A 19877-nucleotide genomic window follows, 5' to 3' on the forward strand; every position below is an offset into this window, starting at 1 on the left:
GCCAGTTCATAATATAGATCATGCCAGACTCTATAGCTGTTGAATCAGCTATAGAGACACGCACTGATGACGCTGTGCTACAGCACAGAGAAATGGAAATCTCCACTGTCACATGTACAGTATGATGACAACCAAGAGGCAGGAAGCTTAAAGGTTGCACGTACTGTATTGTTTTGTTTACTTCTCTGAGCACTTTCCCAAATCGCTCACATCAACTATATAGTATGTTGGCACTATTTAAATTGAAGTCACTGCATGAACCCATTTTCTCTGCACTTAAGGCAGTGATTTAGGTCCGTGTTTTGAACATACCGATTAGAAGAGGAAATTTCGGTCTCAAATCTGTTTAGCACGTGTCCGAGTGCACACAAGTCTGTTGAGCAGATCCTTGGTAATTCTATTGTGCACCTGCATGATTCATTTCAATATTACACAGCCTACTCAAACTAACACGATTCCATGCTTTAACAATGACATGTTATTACCAGGTAATGCACATCAAGACTTGTTTTATATACAGGGGTGTGGAGTTTGTCCAAAGTGTTTGTAATCAGAATGTGAATCTGTTTGCTGTTGAAGTGACTGCTGTTATGGATGATGTGTATGCTATCTATGTGCTAGATGACATTGATTGCTTGTTGTCTCAAAGGTTGAGGGTGGGAAAAATGTGGAGGCAAAGGCTACAGTTGTTGCTGCTGTTGACCAAGCACGTGTTCGGAAGCCAATGCATGGAGAGAAGGGTCATGCTGGAGAGGAAACTTATGAATCTGATTTAAAACAACAGTCAATGCTGTCTACCACTGAGCAACAAGTCACAGTGACAACTGAGGCTGTGCATATACCAATGATACCACCAATGGCAATTCAAACAGCAGCTGATGACCAGAGTATTCATGTAACCCAGGTTTGCTATCTTTTTATTATGAAAAGATGCTTATTGCCAAGTTTTCTCCGATAACATTATATGTAATGTCCTGCTTGTTATTCTAATTTCTGCATTGAGTTTATTGTCCTCACTCTATCCACACTCTGTTGGTTACTTTAGATACAAAGAAGTACAGAAACTACTATCGCCCACGTGGATGCTGCTCCTGCGCCATCTCCAATTCCACATTTCACAGTTTCAAAAGTTATGGTTCCTAAACCTGACCATAGCTATGAGGTAAGCATAGGTCAAATCAGGCAAGCAGTGGTATACAATTGTTGTAGTGCTTCAGTTAGTATACAGTGCATTCAGAAAGTTTAGACTTCTTCCACATTTTGTTTCGTTACAGGCTTATTCTAAAATGTATTAAATTGTTTTTCCCCCCTCATCAATCTACATATAATACCCCATAATAACAAAGCAAAAACTATTTTTTAGACATTTTTGCACATTTATTTAAAATAAAAAACGGAAATATCACGTACATAAGTATTCAGACCCTTTACTCAGTACTTTGTTGAAACACATTTCGCAGCGATTACAGCCCTGTCTTCTCGGGTATGACGCTATACGCTTGGCACACCTGTATTTGGGGAGTTTCTCCCATTCTTCCCTGCAGATCCCCTCAAGCTCTGCCAGGTTGGATGGGGTCTCTACATTTCCAGGTCTCTACAGAGATATTCGATCGATTTCGAGTCCGGGCTCGAGCTGGGCCACTCAAGTTCATTCAGAGAGTTGTCCCGAAGCCACACCTGTGTCGTCTTGGCTGTGTGCTAAGAGTCATTGTCCTGTTGGAAGGTAAACCTTCACCCCATTCTGAGGTCCTGAGCGCTCTGGAGCAGGTTTTCATCAAGGATCTCTCTGTACTTTGCTCCCTTCATCTTTCCCTCGATCCTGACTAGTCTCCCAGTCCCTGCCGCTGAAATAAAGTTGTGGCCAAAAGTTTTGAGAATGACACAAATATTAATTTTCACAAAGTCTGCTGCCTCAGTTTGTATGATGGCAATTTGCATATACTCCATAATGATATGAAAAGTGATCAAATTAATTGCAAAGTCCCTCTTTGCCATGCAAGTTAACTGAATCCCCAAAAACACATTTCCACTGCATTTCAGCCCTGCCACAAAAGGACCAGCTGACATCATGTCAGTGATACTCTCGTTAACACAGGTGTGTGTGAGTGTTGACGAGGACAAGGTTGGAGATCACTCTGTAATGCTGATTGAGTTCGAATAACAGATTGGAAGCTTCAAAAGGAGGGTGGTGCTTGGAATCATTGTTCTTCCTCTGTCAACCATGGTTACCTGCAAGGAAGCACATGCCGTCATCATTGCTTTGCACAAAAAGGGTTTCACAGGCAAGGATATTGCTGCCAGTAAGATTGCACCTGAATCAACCATTTTTATCGGATTATCAAGAACTTCAAGGAGAGCGGTTCAATTGTTGTGAAGAAGGCTTCAGGGCACCCAAGAAAGTCCAGAAAGCGCCAGGACCGTCTCCTAAAGTTGATTCAGCTGCAGGATCGGGGCACCACAATTACAGAGCTTGCTCAGGAATGGCAGCAGGCAGGTGTGAGTGCATCTGCACGCACAGTGAGGCAAAGACTTTTGGAGAAAAACATCAGGGACAGACTAATATTCTGCAAAGGGTACAGGGATTGGACTGCTGAGGACTGGGGTAAAGTCATTTTCTCTGATGAATCCCCTTTCTGATTGTTTGTGGCATCTGGAAAAAAGCTTGTCCGGAGAAGACAAGGTGAGCGCTACCATCAGTCACGTGTCATGCCAACAGTAAAGCATGCTGAGACCATTCATGTGTGGGGTTGCTTCTCAGCCAAGGGAGTGGGCTCACTCACAGTTTTGGCTAAAACACATCCATGAATAAAGATTGGTACCAACATATCCTCAGAGAGCAACTTCTCGCAACCATCCAGGAACAGTTTGGTGATGAACAATGCCTTTTCCAGCATGATGGAGCACCTTGCCATAAGGCAAAGGTGATAACTAAGTGGCTTGGGGAACAAAACATCAATATTTTGGGTCCATGGCCAGGAAACTCCCCAGACCTTAATCCCATTGAAAACTTGTGGTCAATCGTCAAGAGGCGAGTGGACAAACAAAAACCCACAAATTCTGACAAACTCCAAGCATTGATTATGCAAGAATGGGCTGCCATCAGTCAGGATGTGGCCCAGAAGTTAATTGACAGCATACCAGGGCGGATTGCAGAGGTCTTGAAAAAGAAGGGCCAACACTGCAAATACTGACTCTGCATCAACTTCATGTAATTGCCAATAAAAGCCTTTGACACTTATGAAATGCTTGTAATTATACTTCAGTATTCCATAGTAACATCTGAGAGAAATATCTAAAGACACTGAAGCAGCAAACTTTGTTGAAATGAATATTTGTGTCATTCTCAAAACTTTTGGCCACGACTGTACATCCCCACAACATGATGCTGCCACCACCACGCTTCACGGTAGGGATGGCGCCTGGTTTCCCCCAAACGTGACGCTTGGCATTCAGGCTAAAGAGTTCAATCTTGGTTTCATCAGAACAGAGAATCTTGTTTCTCATTGACTGAGAGTCTGTGGGCACCTTTTGGCAAACTCCAAGTGGGCTGTCATGTGCTTTTTACTACGGAGTGTCTTCCATCTGGTCACTCTACCATAAAGACCTGATTGGTGGAGTGCTGCAGAGATGGTTGTCCTTCTGGGAGGTTCTCCTATCTCCACAGAGAAACTCTGGAGCTCTGTCAGGGTCACCATCGGGTTCTTGGTCACCTCCCTGACAAAGGCCCTCCCCCGATTGCTCAGTTTGGCCTGGCAGCCAGCTCTAGGAAGAGTTGTGGTGGTGCCAAACTTCTTCCATTTAAGAATGATGGAGGCCACTGTGTTCTTGGGGACCTTTCAATGCTGGAGATATTTTTTGGTACCCTTCCCCAGATCTGTGCCTCGTTACAATCTTTTCATGGAGCTTTACGACGGTTCCCTTGACCTCATGGCTTGTTTTTTTTGCTCTGACGTGCACTGTCAACTGTGGGACCTCATGTAGACAGGTGTGTGCCTTTCCAAATCACATCCAATCAGTTGAATTTACCACAGGTGGACAGCAATCAAGTTGTAGAAACATCTCAAGGATGATCAATGGAGATTTTGAGTCTCGTAGCAAAGGGTCTGAATACTTATGTAAATAAGGTATTTCTGTTTTTTATTCGAATGCTCACTTCATCCGTATACTGTACATCGTTATCCATTCCATTATATTTTAAGGGATCGTCCTTAACATTGCTAAACAAAGCAGGCAATATCTTAATGCTTTGTTCTGATTTGTGATGATAATGGTATTTTCCTTGGTTTGGTCAGGTTTCAGTAGCAGGTTCTGCTATTGCCACACTGCAGAAAGAGTTATCCTCTACCTCTGCACATGTTGATCAAAAGATGATTTCGACAATCAGTTACAGACTGAGATAGGCGCTAGGTTTACAGGGGGAATGGAGCAAATGTATAAGACTTTGGAAACAAAGGTTTGTAGTCTGGAGTGTTGTGCACTCTAAAATAACACTGTGTGGAGTCTCACCTCACTGATTGGTATTGGTAAACCTCCTCTTCACCATAACGCTGAAGCCACGCTACGTCCCCTTTGTTTCAGAATCCATTTGCTTCATAAAGAGAACCTAGCTTGCTCTGCTCTTCTTCCTCTTAATTTATCTGTTTCCAACCTGTTGTCACAACTCTTCTTCATTCTAGGATTCATTCTTAACTTGCATCCATTTCACCCATGTTTCACCACTCCTAAAGTCACAGTTCAGATACTGTACTGTTTGTGACTTATATGCATTTTAACAGATTGTTGAGACTGCAGCAGTCCCATCCCATGCAGAAGAGCCAGTTGTGCCACCTACTCTTGTAGCTGTAAGTATTTCTCTAGTGGCTTTATTTCAGGTTATATATACATTATTGTTGTCTATTCAAGCATCATTTCTAACTTCATCTATGTCAAATATCATCAATATTTTGTAATATATTTAAAAAATATTTCTTTTCAGGGCTTGAAGAACGTGACTGTGACTGAGGGTGAATCTGTGACTCTGGAATGTCAGATCACTGGTCACCCTGCCCCTGGCATCATGTGGTTCAGAGAGGACTACAGAATTGAGAGCTCCATTGACTTCCAGATCACTTATGAGAGTAAATGTGCCCGTCTGGTCATCCGCGAGGCCTTCGTAGAAGACAGCGGTCGCTTCACTTGCACTGCTACTAGCGAGGCTGGAACCATCAGTACATCCTGCTACCTGCTTGTCAAAGGTAAACAGGCAGTTTCGTTTTTTACATTCCTGTCTACAATGACTACTTACTGTTGAGGTTGAATACTGTACTGCCAAATGGTTAATTGGGTGTATTGGTTTATGAATGTGCTAATACTTGTATACATTTCTTTCTTCTAGTAACTGAGGAGATTGAGACCAGGGAAGAGATGACACAAGAGATGACACAGCAGGAAATGATGACACAGCAGAGAACTGTCACTATGTTTGACTTTACAACTAAAGAGAAACAGTGAGTGCCAACTATTTTCTACCACTACATTTGCAAACTCTGGGCAGGTATAATTATGTATTGTGTGCTAGATGTTGACAAGGGTAAACATAATCATTCTATGCTGCTCATCATACATTATGAAATAAATTGCCAGCAGATCATAGTGAATCTTCCCTGTTTGTGTTTTTCAAATGGGGATGAAAGAAGTTGGAGTAATCCTATTTCAGATTCATTAGTAGAGGGTCCTCACTCAAAAATAAGAGATTTTCAAGGTTCTTTTATGCTCAACGTTTTAATGTTTCGACTGTAAGGTCATCGTAAGGCTAATCTTATTTCAGGCACTTTTTGAGATACATTTGCCCTAATTACTGTATATTTCCAACGTTCTTCTAGCTTTGCTGTTGAAGCAAAAGAGGAGACCATGTCAGAGGTGAATGTCATCACCACAGGATCACCAGTAGATACTGCAGATGCTGTCGCTCCCTTCTTTGTCAAGAAGCCAACTGTACAGAAGTTGGTGGAGGGCGGAAGAGTTGTCTTTGAGTGCCAGATCGGAGGCAGCCACAAGCCCAACATTATCTGGAAGAAGACTGGAGTGCCCCTTACTACAGGATACAGGTAGCCTACTTGTGACACATTTTCAATGAATCTCTATTATGCATTTGTAAGAGTGTATTGATAATTGATTGTACTGTTTACAATATATTACTTATTCATCCATTAGATATAAAGTGCACTACAATAAGGAGAGTGGAGTGTGTAAATTGGAGATCTCCATGACGTTTGCTGATGATGCTGGAGAGTACTCCATCGTAGCCAGGAACCAGCTTGGAGAAGAGTCTGCCTCAGCCAGTCTGCTAGACGAAGGTCAGTCTCTTTAATCAGAATGTTGTTTAATCTCATGGACTACAAATCCAGTAATATTATGCATCCTAAATGGCACTCTGTTCCTTACATACTGTAGTGCACTACTTTTGACCAGAGCCATATGGTCCTTGGTCAAAAGTAGTGCATTACATAGGGAATCGGGTGCAATTTGGAACACACTCATTTTCTATATCTGGGCCTGTGAAACCAGCTATATCTGGGCCTGTCTTTTGTTTATACATTGTATATGTTGTTTACAGGGGAATATGAAGAATACATGAAGAAACATGAAATTACCTATAATACTGAAGTGACTACGGTGCAGGCGAATGTTTCCCCTGTTGTTGTGAGCGAATATGACGACCAGAAGTACATCCAGAGAATGCCACAGATGCAAAGCTTTGTTAGAACTCAGGTATTTGGATGAATTAAAAACACTACACACTAACCTGGGTACCAATCTGTTTGACACGGAGTACAATGAGTGGAATGTTAGCACAAATCGACTGGTACCCAGGCTAGCAGTGCGCTATCATTGTGACGTTATCGTACTTGATTTGTTCTCAGCCACTTGTTTTGAGACAAGACATGCTTTATTCCAATGTGTTTTTAAAGGAACTCCAGATTTCTTCATTTGAGGAGAGGATTATCCACGAGATTGAGATCCGCATCCTGCAGATTACATACCAACAAATTGTGACTGAGGATCGGGAAGAGATGGTGACTTGTGCAGACCGTGAGGCTGTACAGTCAGCCTTTGCCACTCCAGTTAAAAACTACAGCATCATGGAAGGAATGGGGGTCACTTTCCACTGCAAAATGGCAGGAACTCCACTACCCAAGGTAGTAAAGAAACCACATATTTTTATTTGATACAAAGTGTCCATTCCACTTCATTTAAAATGTTGTACATTTTATATAGTCATCAAGTTTTTCTTGTCTCTCAAAAGATCGTATGGTACAAAGATGGCAAGCGTATCTATCATGGCGGCCGTTACCAGATGGAGAGTCTTCAGGATGGTAGAGCCAGCTTACGTCTTCCTGTGGTGCTGCCAGAAGATGAAGGTGTTTACACAGCATTTGCCAGCAACATGAAGGGAAATTCTGTGAGCTCTGGGAAACTGTATGTGGAGCCCACTGCCATTGCAGTAGCTCAGTGTTACACACCTGAACCTCAGGCAATGCAGAGAATGAGGTGAGATTTTTATTACCAAATGTATTTGAATGTATATTTGTTTTAACATCATAAAAACATGCCAAGTATCACTGATTTTGGTATTTATTTGCTCAGGTCTCAGTCCCCAAGATCTCTGAGTCGTTCTCCCGGACGCTCTACAAGCCGCTCTCCCGGGCCTTCTCCCGGACGCTCTACAAGCCGCTCTCCTGCCCGCTCTCCTGCAAGTAGGCTTGATGACACTGATGAGAGTCAGCTTGAGAGACTGTACAAGCCTGTGTTTGTCTTGAAGCCACAGTCATTCAAGTGTGCTGAAGGGCAGACTGCCAGATTTGACCTGAAAGTAGTTGGTAGACCCATGCCTGACACTTTCTGGTTCCACAATGGTAAGTGATGTGAAAACATGATACATCATCTAGGATATGTTTTATAAAATAAATATTAGAACTATTATTCCTTTCTTTGTTCTTTTCAGGACACCAAGTTGTCAATGATTACACCCACAAGATAGTGGTGAAGGAAGATGGAACTCAGTCACTGATTGTGGTTCCAGCCATGCCCCATGACACTGGAGAGTGGACGGTAGTTGCTCAAAACAGAGCTGGGAAAAGCTCCGTGTCCATAACACTTACAGTTGATGGTAAGATCTTTGTATTGTATCTGGTATACTCATTCCTCATTTTAAGCAAAAAAACAATTGTCAGTTTGTATTGATACATAATAAACCAGGGTTTTTCAATGTAGGTCATGGAGGGTCGAAACACTTCTGTTTTTCATCCTCTCCTTGCAGCCCTCCAGGGGCAGAATTGAAAAGCACTGTCATATACAGTGCATTCGGAAATAATTCAGATCCCTTGACTTTTTCCACATTCTCTTACATTACAGCCTTATTCTAAAATCGAATAAATAAGACATTTTCCTCATCAATTTACACACAATACCCCATAATGACAAAGCGAAAACAGGTTTTTAGAATTTATTGTAAATGTATAAAAAAAATGTTAAGTATTCAGACATTTTGCTGTGAGACTAAAAATTGAACTCAGGTGAATCCTGTTTCCATTGGTCATCCTTGAGATGTTTTTACAACTTGACTGGAGTCCACCTATGGTAAATTCAACTGATTGGACATGATTTGGAAAGACACACCTGTTTATATAAGGTCCCACAGTTGACAGGGCATGTCATAGCAAAGACCAAGGATTTGTCTGTAGAGCTCCGAGAAAGGATTGTGTCAAGGCACAGATCTGGGGAAGGGTACCAAAAAATGTCTGCAGCATTGAAGGTCCCCAAGGACAGAGTAGCCTCCATCAATCTCAAATGGAAGAAGTTTGGAACCACCAAGACTCTTCCTAGAGCTGGCCACCCGGCCAAACTGAGCAATCGGTAGAGAAGGGCCTTGGTCAGGGACGTTACCAAAAACTCGATGGTCGCTCTGACATGGCTCCAAACTTCCTCTATGAAGATGGGAGAATTTTCCAGAAGGACAACCATCTCTGCTCCACTCCACCAATCAGGCCTTTATGGTAGAGTGGCCAGACAGAAGCCACTCCTCACTAAAAGGCACATGACAGCCTACTTGGAGTTTGCCAAAAGACACCTAAAGAAAGAAAGAAAGAAAGAAAGAAAGAAAGAAAGAAAGAAAGAAAGAAAGAAAGAAAGAAAGAAAGAAGATTCTCTGTTCTGATGTAACCAAGATTGAACTCTTTGGCCTGAATGCCAAGCGTTACGTCTGGAGGAAACCTGGCACCATCCCTACGGTGAAGCATGGTAGTGACAGCATCATGCTGTGGGGATGTTTTTCAGCTGCAGGGACTGGGAGACTAGTCAGGATAGAGGGAAAGATAAACAGAGCAAAATACAGAGAGATCCTTGATGAAAACTTGCTCCAGAGTACTCAGGACCTCAGACTGGGGTGAAGGTTCACCTTCCAACAGGACAACGGCCCTAAGCACACAGCCAAGACAACGCAGGAGTGGCTTCCTTGAGTGGCCCAGCCAGAGCCGAAATTGAACCTGATCGAACATCTCTGCAGAGACCTGAAAATAGGTGTGCAGCGTCACTCCCCATCCAACCTGACAAAGCTTGAGAGGATCTGCAGAAATGAATGGGATAAACTCTCCAAATGCAGGTGTGCCAAGGTTATAGTGTCATAACTAAGAAAGCTTGAAGCTGTAATCGCTGCCAAAGGTGATTCAACAAAGTATTTTATTTTTTATTTCACCTTTATTTAACCAGGTAGGCTAGTTGAGAACAAGTTCTCATTTGCAACTGCGACCTGGCCAAGATAAAGCATAGCAGTGTGAACAGACAACACAGAGTTACACATGGAGTAAACAATTAACAAGTCAATAACACAGTAGAAAAAAAGGGGAGTCTATATACAATGTGTGCAAAAGGCATGAGGAGGTAGGCGAATAATTACAATTTTGCAGATTAACACTGGAGTGATAAATGATCAGATGGTCATGTACAGGTAGAGATATTGGTGTGCAAAAGAGCAGAAAAGTAAATAAATAAAAACAGTGTGGGGATGAGGTAGGTGAAAATGGGTGGGCTATTTACCAATAGACTATGTACAGCTGCAGAGATCAGTTAGCTGCTCAGATAGCTGATGTTTGAAGTTGGTGAGGGAGATAAAAGTCTCCAACTTCAGCGATTTTTGCAATTCATTCCAGTCACAGGCAGCAGAGTACTGGAACGAAAGGCGGCCAAATGAGGTGTTGGCTTTAGGGATGATCAGTGAGATACACCTGCTGGAGCGCGTGCTACGGATAGGTGTTGCCATCGTGACCAGTGAACTGAGATAAGGCGGAGCTTTACCTAGCATGGACTTGTAGATGACCTGGAGCCAGTGGGTCTGGCGATGAATATGTAGCGAGGGCCAGCCGACTAGAGCATACAAGTCGCAGTGGTGGGTGGTATAAGGTGCTTTAGTGACAAAACGGATGGCACTGTGATAAACTGCATCCAGTTTGCTGAGTAGAGTGTTGGAAGCAAGTTTGTAGATGACATCGCTGAAGTCGAGGATCGGTAGGATAGTCAGTTTTACTCGGGTAAACTTGGCGGCGTGAGTGAAGGAGGCTTTGTTGCGGAATAGAAAGCCGACTCTTGATTTGATTTTCGATTGGAGATGTTTGATATGAGTCTGGAAGGAGAGTTTGCAGTTACTTGTAAGGAATGACCAGGCATCCTCAACTGACAGGATGAGGTCAATGTCCTTCCAGGATACCCGGGCGAGGTCGATTAGAAAGGCCTGCTCACAGAAGTGTTTTAGGGAGCGTTTGACAGTGATGAGGGGTGGTCGTTTGACTGCGGCTCCGTAGCGGATACAGGCAATGAGGCAGTGATCGCTGAGATCCTGGTTGAAGACAGCGGAGGTGTATTTGGAGGGCCAGTTGGTCAGGATGACGTCTATGAGGGTGCCCTTGCTTACAGAGTTAGGGTTGTACCTGGTGGGTTCCTTGATGATTTGTGTGAGATTGAGGGCATCTAGCTTAGATTGTAGGATTGCCGGGGTGTTAAGCATATCCCAGTTTAGGCCACCTAACAGAACAAACTCTGAAGCTAGATGGGGGGCGATCAATTCACAAATGGTGTCCAGGGCACAGCTGGGAGCTGAGGGGGGTCGGTAAGCAGGCGGCAACAGTGAGACTTATTTCTGGAGAGAGTAATTTTCAAAATTAGTAGTTCGAACTGTTTGGGTATGGACCTGGAAAGTATGACATTACTTTGTAGGCTAACTCCTCCCCTTCAGCAGTTCTATCTTGACGGAAGATGTTATAGTTGGATATGGAAATCTCTGAATTTTTGGTGGCCTTCCTGAGCCAGGATTCAGACACGGCAAGGACATCAGGGTTAGCAGAGTGTGCTAAAGCAGTGAGTAAAATAAACTTAGGGAGGAGGCTTCTGATGTTGACATGCATGAAACCAAGGCTTTTTCGATCACAGAAGTCAACAAATGAGGGTGCCTGGGGACATGCAGGGCCTGGGTTTACCTCCACATCACCCGCGGAACAGAGAAGGAGTAGTATGAGGGTGTGGCTAAAGGCTATCAAAACTGGTCGCCTAGAGCGTTGGGGACAGAGAATAAGAGGAGCAGGTTTCTGGGCATGGTAGAATATATTCAGGGCATAATGCGCAGACAGGGGTATGGTGGGGTGCGGGTACAGCGGAGGTAAGCCCAGGCACTGGGTGATGATGAGAGAGGTTGTATCTCTGGACATGCTGGTTGTAATGGGTGAGGTCACTGCATGTGTGGGTGGTGGGACAAAGGAGGTATCAGGGGTATGAAGAGTGGAAATAGGGGCTCCATCGTGAACTAAAACAATGATAACTAACCTGAGCAACAGTATACAAGGCATATTGACATTTGACAGAGACATACAGCGAGGCATACAGTAATCACAGGTGTTGAATTGGGAAAGCTAGCTAAAACAGTAGGTGAGACAACAACAGCTAATCAGCTAGCACAACAACAGCAGGTAAAATGGCGTTGACTAGGCAACGGGGCCGACAGATAAAACAAACAAGCAGAATGGAGTACCGTGATTAATGGACAGTCCAGCGTGCATCAGCTATGTAGCCAAGTGATCAGTGTCCAGGGGGCAGCGGTGGATGGGGCAGGGAAGCTGGACTGGCGAGTGTTATCCAGGTTAAAAAACGAACAATGACTAAATAGCTTGTAGCTAGTTAGCTGGTTAGCTTCTGGAGGTTCTTGAGTGTGTTCTAAAAATTAAAAATAATAGCGATTCCATATCACATTGGGTGAGGCAGGTTTCCGGAAGGTATAAACAAATAAAAAATCGGAAAGAGATAGAAAGTACATATGGGTCCAGTGAGTGTTTGGGCCGCGGCGATGCAGACGGTTAGCAGGCCTGTGCTAACAAGCTAACAGTTAGCAGGTCAGGGTAAACAAGTTAGCAGTTAGTGGACCAGGGCTAAACAAGCTAGCAGTTAGCAGGCCGAATTAGCAAGCAAGGAGATAGCAAGGGCTAGAGAGTTAGCCTTTGGGGGACGTCGCGATGGGGTGAGTCTGTTTATTCCTCTTCATGCGGTGACATCGATAGACCGGTCGTGGGCCCGGGTATTGTAGCCCAGGAGTATGCTACGGTGGTAAGCACAGGTGCTCTGGCCGGGCTAGCTTCAAGCTAAGTGGGTGGAAACGCTAGCCAGGAGTAATCATCCGGGGTTGCGGTTTAGCTAGATAGCTAGTTGTGAAGATCCAGCTGAAAAATGTTCCGTTTGCGGTGGGAATCCGGGGATAAAAAATAAATAGGTCCATTATGCTCTGGTTAGCGTCGCGTTGTTCGAACTGGCGAGAGCTTTCCGAGCTAAAGGTTAGCTGATGACCGGTTAGCTGAAGACCGCTAGCATAGCTGGTGGTTAGCTGGCTAGCTTCAGTTGAGGGGTTCCGGTTCCGAAGTAAATATAAATACTTTAGGAAAAAGTAGCTACATTGGGTGAGGCGGGTTGCAGGAGAGTATTTGGAAGCTTAGGTTTAGCAAAATGTTTTTAAAGATATGCGAAGAAAAATATGTAAAAAAATATGTAAAAATATGTAAAAACGAAAAAGAAACGATATATACAAGGGACACGATACGACAGGATGACTTACTGCTACGCCATCAAAGTACTGAGGAAATGTTCTGAATACTTATGTAAATGTGATATTTCAGTAGTAGTTTTTTTATAAATGTGCAAACATTTATAAAAAACTGTTTTTGCTTTGTCATAATGGGATAATTTGTGTAAATTTGTGTAAATTGATCAGAAAAAAACAAAAACAAAACAAAATGTAGTAAAATTCAAGGGGTGTGAATAATTTCCGAATGCACTGAACCATTGTTGAATGATAGCATTGTTCTCATGTCTGTTTCTCCATGTACAGCCAAAGAGAACCTGGTCAGACCCCAGTTTATTGAGAAGCTGAAGAACGTCAGTGTCAAGAAAGGCACTCTGGTTGAGTTGGCGGTCAAAGCCATCGGAAACCCCCTGCCTGACATTGTTTGGCTGAAAAACAGTGACATCATCTCCCCACAGAAGCACCCAAATATTAAGTATGTGTTTTGCCCCACCTGCTATCTCAATGTGCACATGCCTATGATATACATCATGTACACCAAATACCTCTCCAGTCCTTGTGATATGTATATTGTTACTATCTTTATATTACAAGGCTGTACTGATTTACTAACAATGATGTCTGTTGTAGGATTGAGGGCCTCAAGGGACAAGCCAAATTCTATATCCCACAATCTGTGAGTTCTGATAGTGCCTGGTACACAGCCACAGCCATTAACAAAGCTGGAAGAGATACCACTCGCTGCAGGGTCAACATTGAAGCGGATGTTGCTGCACCTGCACCGGAGAGGAGACTCATTATCACCAAGGGAACCTACAAGGCCAAGGAAATTGCAGCTCCAGAGTTGGAATCTCTGCATCTACGTTATGGCCAAGAGCAATGGGAGGAGGCTGACCTATATGACAAGGACAAGCAGCAGAAACCGCAGTTTAAGAAGAAGCTGACTTCCGTCAGGCTGAAGCATTCTGGTGCTGTCCACTTTGAATGCAGACTGACCCCTATTGGTGATCCCACTATGGTTGTTGAGTGGTTACTTGATGGCAAACCCCTTGCAGCTGCTAACAGATTGCACATGGTTAATGAATTTGGCTACTGTAGTCTTGACTTTGAAGTTGCCTATGCCAGAGACAGTGGTGTTATCACCTGCAGAGCCACTAACAAATTTGGAGTTGACCAGACCTCAGCTACACTCATTGTAAAGGATGAGAAGAGCCTTGTTGTGGAGGGCAAGAGGGAAATATACAGAATTGATGAGATGGAGCGCATGGCTCACGAAGGAGGTCCTTCTGGAGTCACTGAAGATGAGTATTCAGAAAAGTCAAAGCCTGAAATTGTCCTTCTTCCCGAGCCAGCAAGAGTGTTGGAAGGTGACATTGCAAGATTCCGTTGCAGAGTGATTGGTTATCCTACACCTAAGGTCAACTGGTACCTCAATGAGCAGCTCATTCGCAAGAGCAAGAGAATGAGACTTCGCTATGATGGCATTTACTATCTTGAGATTATCGATATCAAGTTATATGATGCAGGATATGTCAAAGTGGTAGCAGAGAACCCCGAGGGCACAGCTGAGCATCTGGTGAAGATAGAGATCACACAGAAAGAGGACTTCAGATCTATTCTCCGTCGCATTCCTGAACCAAAGGCACATGACACTACTGAACAAGGAAGAATTAGCTTTGAAGTTGTGAAGGTTGACAGACCTGCTGATGCCCAGCCAAAGGAAGTTGTCAAACTGAGGAAGACTGAAAGAGTCATTCATGAGAAGTCCACAGAGGAGACAGATGAGTTGAAGAGTAAATTTAAGCGCAGGACAGAGGAAGGTTATTATGAAGCCATCACTGCTGTGGAACTCAAGTCCAGAAGAAAGGATGAGTCCTATGAGGACATGCTTAGGAAGAGGAAGGAAGAACTGCTTCACCATCAGAAACTGTTGTCTGAGGCTAAAAACAAGAAAGACTTGGAGGAGGGAAAACTCACCATCCCCACAATCAAACCAGAGAAAGTACAGCTCTCTCCCAGCATGGAAGCTCCAAAGATCTTGGAGCGCATTGCAAGCCAGACCGTGTCTCAGACCGAGGAAGTTCGCTTCAGAGTCAGAGTTGTTGGCAAACCGGAACCTGAGTGCCAGTGGTTCAAGAATGGAATCCTACTGGAGAAGACAGATCGTATTTACTGGTTCTGGCCTGAAGACCACGTATGTGACTTAGTGGTCAGAGATGTCACATCAGAAGACTCTGCTAGCATCATGGTCAAAGCCATAAACATTGCTGGAGAGGCTTCAAGCCAGGCATTCCTGCTGGTGCAAGGTAAATGATCTATTTCAATGCATATGAAGCTTGTATTCTACAAATAGTTAAAAGTTGTATGTAATTTTGTATAAAGAAATATAGAAAACTGTTCTGTCTACCTTAAAAAATCATATTAAATGTGTCTTTCCTTTGTTTCACTTTAACCACGACAGTTATTACCTTTGCTCAACAACTAGAGGATGTGGAAGCTAAAGAGAAGGACACCATGGTGACCTTTGAGTGTGAGACCAGTGAGCCTTTTGTCAAAGTCAAATGGCTGAAGAACAATGCAGAGATTTTCTCTGGAGATAAATACAGGATGCACTCAGACAGAAAGGTTCATTTCCTCTCTGTACTGACCATCAACATGAAGGACGATGCAGAATACAGTTGTGCTGTTATTGAAGATGACCACATCAGGACCACTGCCAGACTCAATGTGGAAGGTTGGCAGTTTTTCTTACTATACTATATCACTTTCACGGACTTCAACAGTTATTTTCAAATGTGAAAATAGGGACGTTGGAATGCGTTAATTATAGAACAGTAACTCTGAAACGGTTTAACTTAAAATGTTCCTATCGTGCAGGTGCTTCACTGTCAATCGTGAAGAGGCTGGAGAACATTGAAGTGCCTGAGACCTACACTGGGGAGTTTCAGGTAGAATTGTCTCGAGAGGATGCTGAAGGTACATGGTACTTCAATGACAAGGAAATCACTCCCAGCAGCAAATATGTTACCTCCTCCTGTCGTGGACGCCATACCTTGTCTGTCAAAGACATCAAGAAAGAAGATCAGGGAAAATATACATTCAAAATGTACGATATGCAGACCAGTGCCTCCCTGAAGATGAAACGTGAGTTGTGACTTTGTTATTAGAGTGGTTAGCTTCTTCTCTTATTCTCAAGACAACCATTACTGTTGAAAGGGTGGGATGAACAGCGTAACAATGTCAATGTCTGTTCCTTCAGTGCGCCCTGTGACACTGATGCAACCCCTCACTGACCTGACAATCTGCGAGGGTGACATTGCTCAATTAGAAGTGCGATTCTCCCAGGAAAACGTTGAGGGAACATGGATGAAGAATGGCCAAGCAATCTCCGCTACAGATCGCATCCACATCGTTATCGACAAACTGGTCCACAAGCTGCTTGTTGAAAATGTGAGCAGAGATGATGCTGCAACATACTCATTCTTTGTCCCAACTCAGGATATCGCAACCTCTGGGAAGTTGAACATTCAAAGTAAGCAACTTTTATCAGTTTGACTATATTTATATTGGTATAATTATATTGTGAATCACCAGATTTTTTAAATTATATTTTTTCCCTGTTTTACAGCGGTTGAAATTTTGAGCCCACTCACGGATGTTACCGCAGTTGAGGGCACCAAGGCTGTTATTGAGACTCAAATCTCTGCTGCTGATGTTACCTCTGTGAAATGGTTACACAATGACAAGCTTGTGATGCCCAGCGAGAGAATCCAGATGCTTGCAAAGGGATCCAAACAGCACCTGGTATTCCACAGGACCTTTGCCACTGATGAAGGAACCTACAAGCTATGTGTTGGCAAAGCTGACTCGAGCTGTAAACTGACTATCGAAAGTATGTTTTTTTTACTGTGTGTGTTGCAAGTTCATTCAGACCCCATTTATGCAGACCCTATTCAACTTATTTTGTTATTTTACAGAAATTAATATTGTGAAGCATATGGAGGATCAAGTTTGCACAGAGACCCAGAATATAACATTTAAAGTCGAGGTTTCCCACCCTGGCATTGCCGCTGTGTGGACATTCAAGAAACAAGAACTCAAAGCTGGTCCAAAGCACAAGATTGAGGCCAAGGGCAAGAACCACAGCCTGACTGTCATTAACACCATGAAGGATGAAGACGGGCAATACACATTCGCTGCTGGTGAACAGACATCCAGTGCAAAGCTTACTGTGTCAGGTATGTTTAACGTCTTAATATAATAATATATGCCATTTAACGTCTTCATGATATTGTACATAAACTCCTTCTGAAAAGAGCCATTGATTTCCATTGCACTGACTCAAAGTTGTCTGCTGAGTTGGAAACGATTAGCGTGTTTTCACATATAGTCATTTTTAAAAGGACCAATCTCAGTCCTCTTTAAAGTGATCTCTGGAGTAAAACATGCCAACATTCCTTCAATGCACTCTTGGTTTTTACTAAGTGCAGGAAAAGCCATTCCATCAGAATGTGTTATCGCACAGCTAGATACATTTTGGAAGCTAAGATAATGCATTTAGTTACAAAATAAGACATAATAATTGTAATCAGAAGATAGATACTATTACCATGTAAATATTATTGATAACATAATAAATAGCAGCAGAATAAATGCAGATGAAATAATGCTGTAATTTAAAATTGTACACCCAATGTAAGCTACTAACCCTTTAAGAAGAAGAATTGATTTTGTACCCTGTTGTGATTCTCAACAAATATGTTGATGTGTTCTCACACTATTCAACCCCCACAATCGAATAAACAGTTTATGAAGCTCTCTTAGCCTATAGGTCACATATTGCAAACAAATATTCGTAACTAAAAATACCACACATATTTAGGAAATTCTGTGCATCCTTGACAATTCACCATTATTTAACCAGGTAGGCCAGTTGAGAACAAGTTCTCATTTACAACTGCGACCTGGCCAAGATAAAGCAAAGCATTGTGACAAAAACAACAACACAGAGTTACACATGGAATAAAAAAAAGTACAGTCAATAACACAATAGAAAAATCTATGTACAGTGTGTGCAAATATAGAAGATTAGGGAGGTAAGTCAATAGGAGGCCATGGAGGCGAAATAATTACAATTTAGCATTAACACTGGAATGAAAATGTGCAGATGATGCTGTGCAAGTAGAGATACTGGGGTGCAACAGAGCAAGAGGATAAGTAACAATATGGGCATGAGGTAGTTGGGTGTGCTATTTACAGATTGGCTGTGTACATGTACAGTGATCGGTAAGCTGCTCTGACAGCCGATGCTTAAAGTTAGAGAGGGAGATACAAGACTCCAGCTTCAGTGATTTTTGCAATTCGTTCCAGTGATTGGCAGCAGAGAACTGGAAGGAAAGGCGGCCAAAGGAAGTGTTGGCTTTGGGGTTGACCAGTGAAATATACGGGTGGGTGTTGCTATGGTGACCAGTGAGCTGAGACAAGGCGGGGCTTTATCTAGCATAGACTTATAGATAACCTGGAGCCAGTGGGTTTGGCGATGAATATGTAGTGAGGGCCAGGCAACGAGAGCATACAGGTCGCAGTGGTGGGTAGTATATGTGGCTTTGGTGACAAAAACGGATGGCACCAAGTGATCTAGCTGAGTTTTCATAGGGTCCAGTGAGTAGCTAGGCGAGCTGGAGACACGGCAATTCAGACAGCTAGCGGGCCGGGGCTAGCAGGCTAGCAGAAGGGCCTTTGGGGGATGTCACAACGGAAGAGCCTGTTGAAACCCCCTCGGACGGTTACGTCGACAGACCAGTCGTGATGGATCGGCGGGGCTCCATGTCGGCAGTAAAAGGGTCCAGGCCAATAGGCAAAACAGGTATTGTAGCCCAAGAATTGGCTGATGGACCTCTTCAGCTAGCCGGGAGATGGGCCGAGCTCAAGGCTAGCTCCAGGCTAACTTGCGGTAGGAATCTGGAGATGAAGAGATGTGGTAGAAGAAAAGCAGTCCGAAATGCTCTGGGTTGATATCGCGTTGACCGAGCTGAGGCTGGCTGATGTCCGAGTTAACGGTGATGACTGATAGCAGTGGCTAACTGACTACTAGCTAGTAGCTAGTTAGCTGGCTAGCTTCTGATGGGGGTTCCGGTTCTAAAGTGTAAAAATAGCAGATCCGTACCACATTGGGTGATGCGGGTTATAGGAGAGTATGTTCAGTCCGTAGATGGAAATTGAGATTAAAATATACCCTGCTCAAAAAAATAAAGGGAAAACTAAAATAACACATCCTAGATCTGAATGAATGAAATATTCTTATTAAATACTTTTTTTCTTTACATAGTTGAATGTGTTGACAACAAAATCACACAAAAATTATCAATGGAAATCAAATTTATCATCCCATGGAGTTCTGGATTTGGCATCACACTCAAAATTAAAGTGGAAAACTACACTACAGGCTGATCCAACTTTGATGTAATGTGTCCTTAAAACAAGTCAAAATGAGGCGCAGTAGTGTGTGTGGCTTCCACGTGCCTGTATGACCTCCCTACAACGCCTGGGCATGCTCCTGATGAGGTGGCGGATGGTCTCCTGAGGGATCTCCTCCCAGACCTGGACTAAAGCATCCACCAACTCCTGGACAGTCTGTGGTGCAACGTGGCGTTGGTGGATGGAGCGAGACATGATGTCCCAGATGTGCTCAATTGGATTCAGTTTTGGGGAACGGGCAGGCCAGTCCATAGCATCAATGCCTTCCTCTTGCAGGAACTGCTGACACACTCCAGCCACATGAGGT

General features: G+C 43.4%; 1 protein-coding gene across 1 annotated transcript in view; it reads left to right on the plus strand.

Annotated features, from left to right (window-relative positions):
- The window catches only part of LOC123990012 (titin-like), a 181279-nt gene that overhangs the window by 8477 nt on the left and 152925 nt on the right, over positions 1-19877 (plus strand). The window contains 18 exon segments of the mRNA XM_046290750.1: positions 1046-1162; positions 4776-4841; positions 4976-5234; positions 5375-5486; positions 5862-6086; positions 6193-6335; positions 6596-6750; positions 6951-7178; positions 7286-7530; positions 7627-7895; positions 7985-8149; positions 13400-13568; positions 13724-15399; positions 15555-15827; positions 15971-16237; positions 16353-16625; positions 16722-16985; positions 17071-17331. Of these exon segments, the coding sequence (XP_046146706.1) occupies positions 1046-1162; positions 4776-4841; positions 4976-5234; positions 5375-5486; positions 5862-6086; positions 6193-6335; positions 6596-6750; positions 6951-7178; positions 7286-7530; positions 7627-7895; positions 7985-8149; positions 13400-13568; positions 13724-15399; positions 15555-15827; positions 15971-16237; positions 16353-16625; positions 16722-16985; positions 17071-17331 (5167 nt within the window).

The sequence above is a fragment of the Oncorhynchus gorbuscha genome, linkage group LG01 (assembly GCF_021184085.1).
Source record: "Oncorhynchus gorbuscha isolate QuinsamMale2020 ecotype Even-year linkage group LG01, OgorEven_v1.0, whole genome shotgun sequence".
Taxonomy (NCBI): Eukaryota; Metazoa; Chordata; class Actinopteri; order Salmoniformes; family Salmonidae; genus Oncorhynchus; species Oncorhynchus gorbuscha.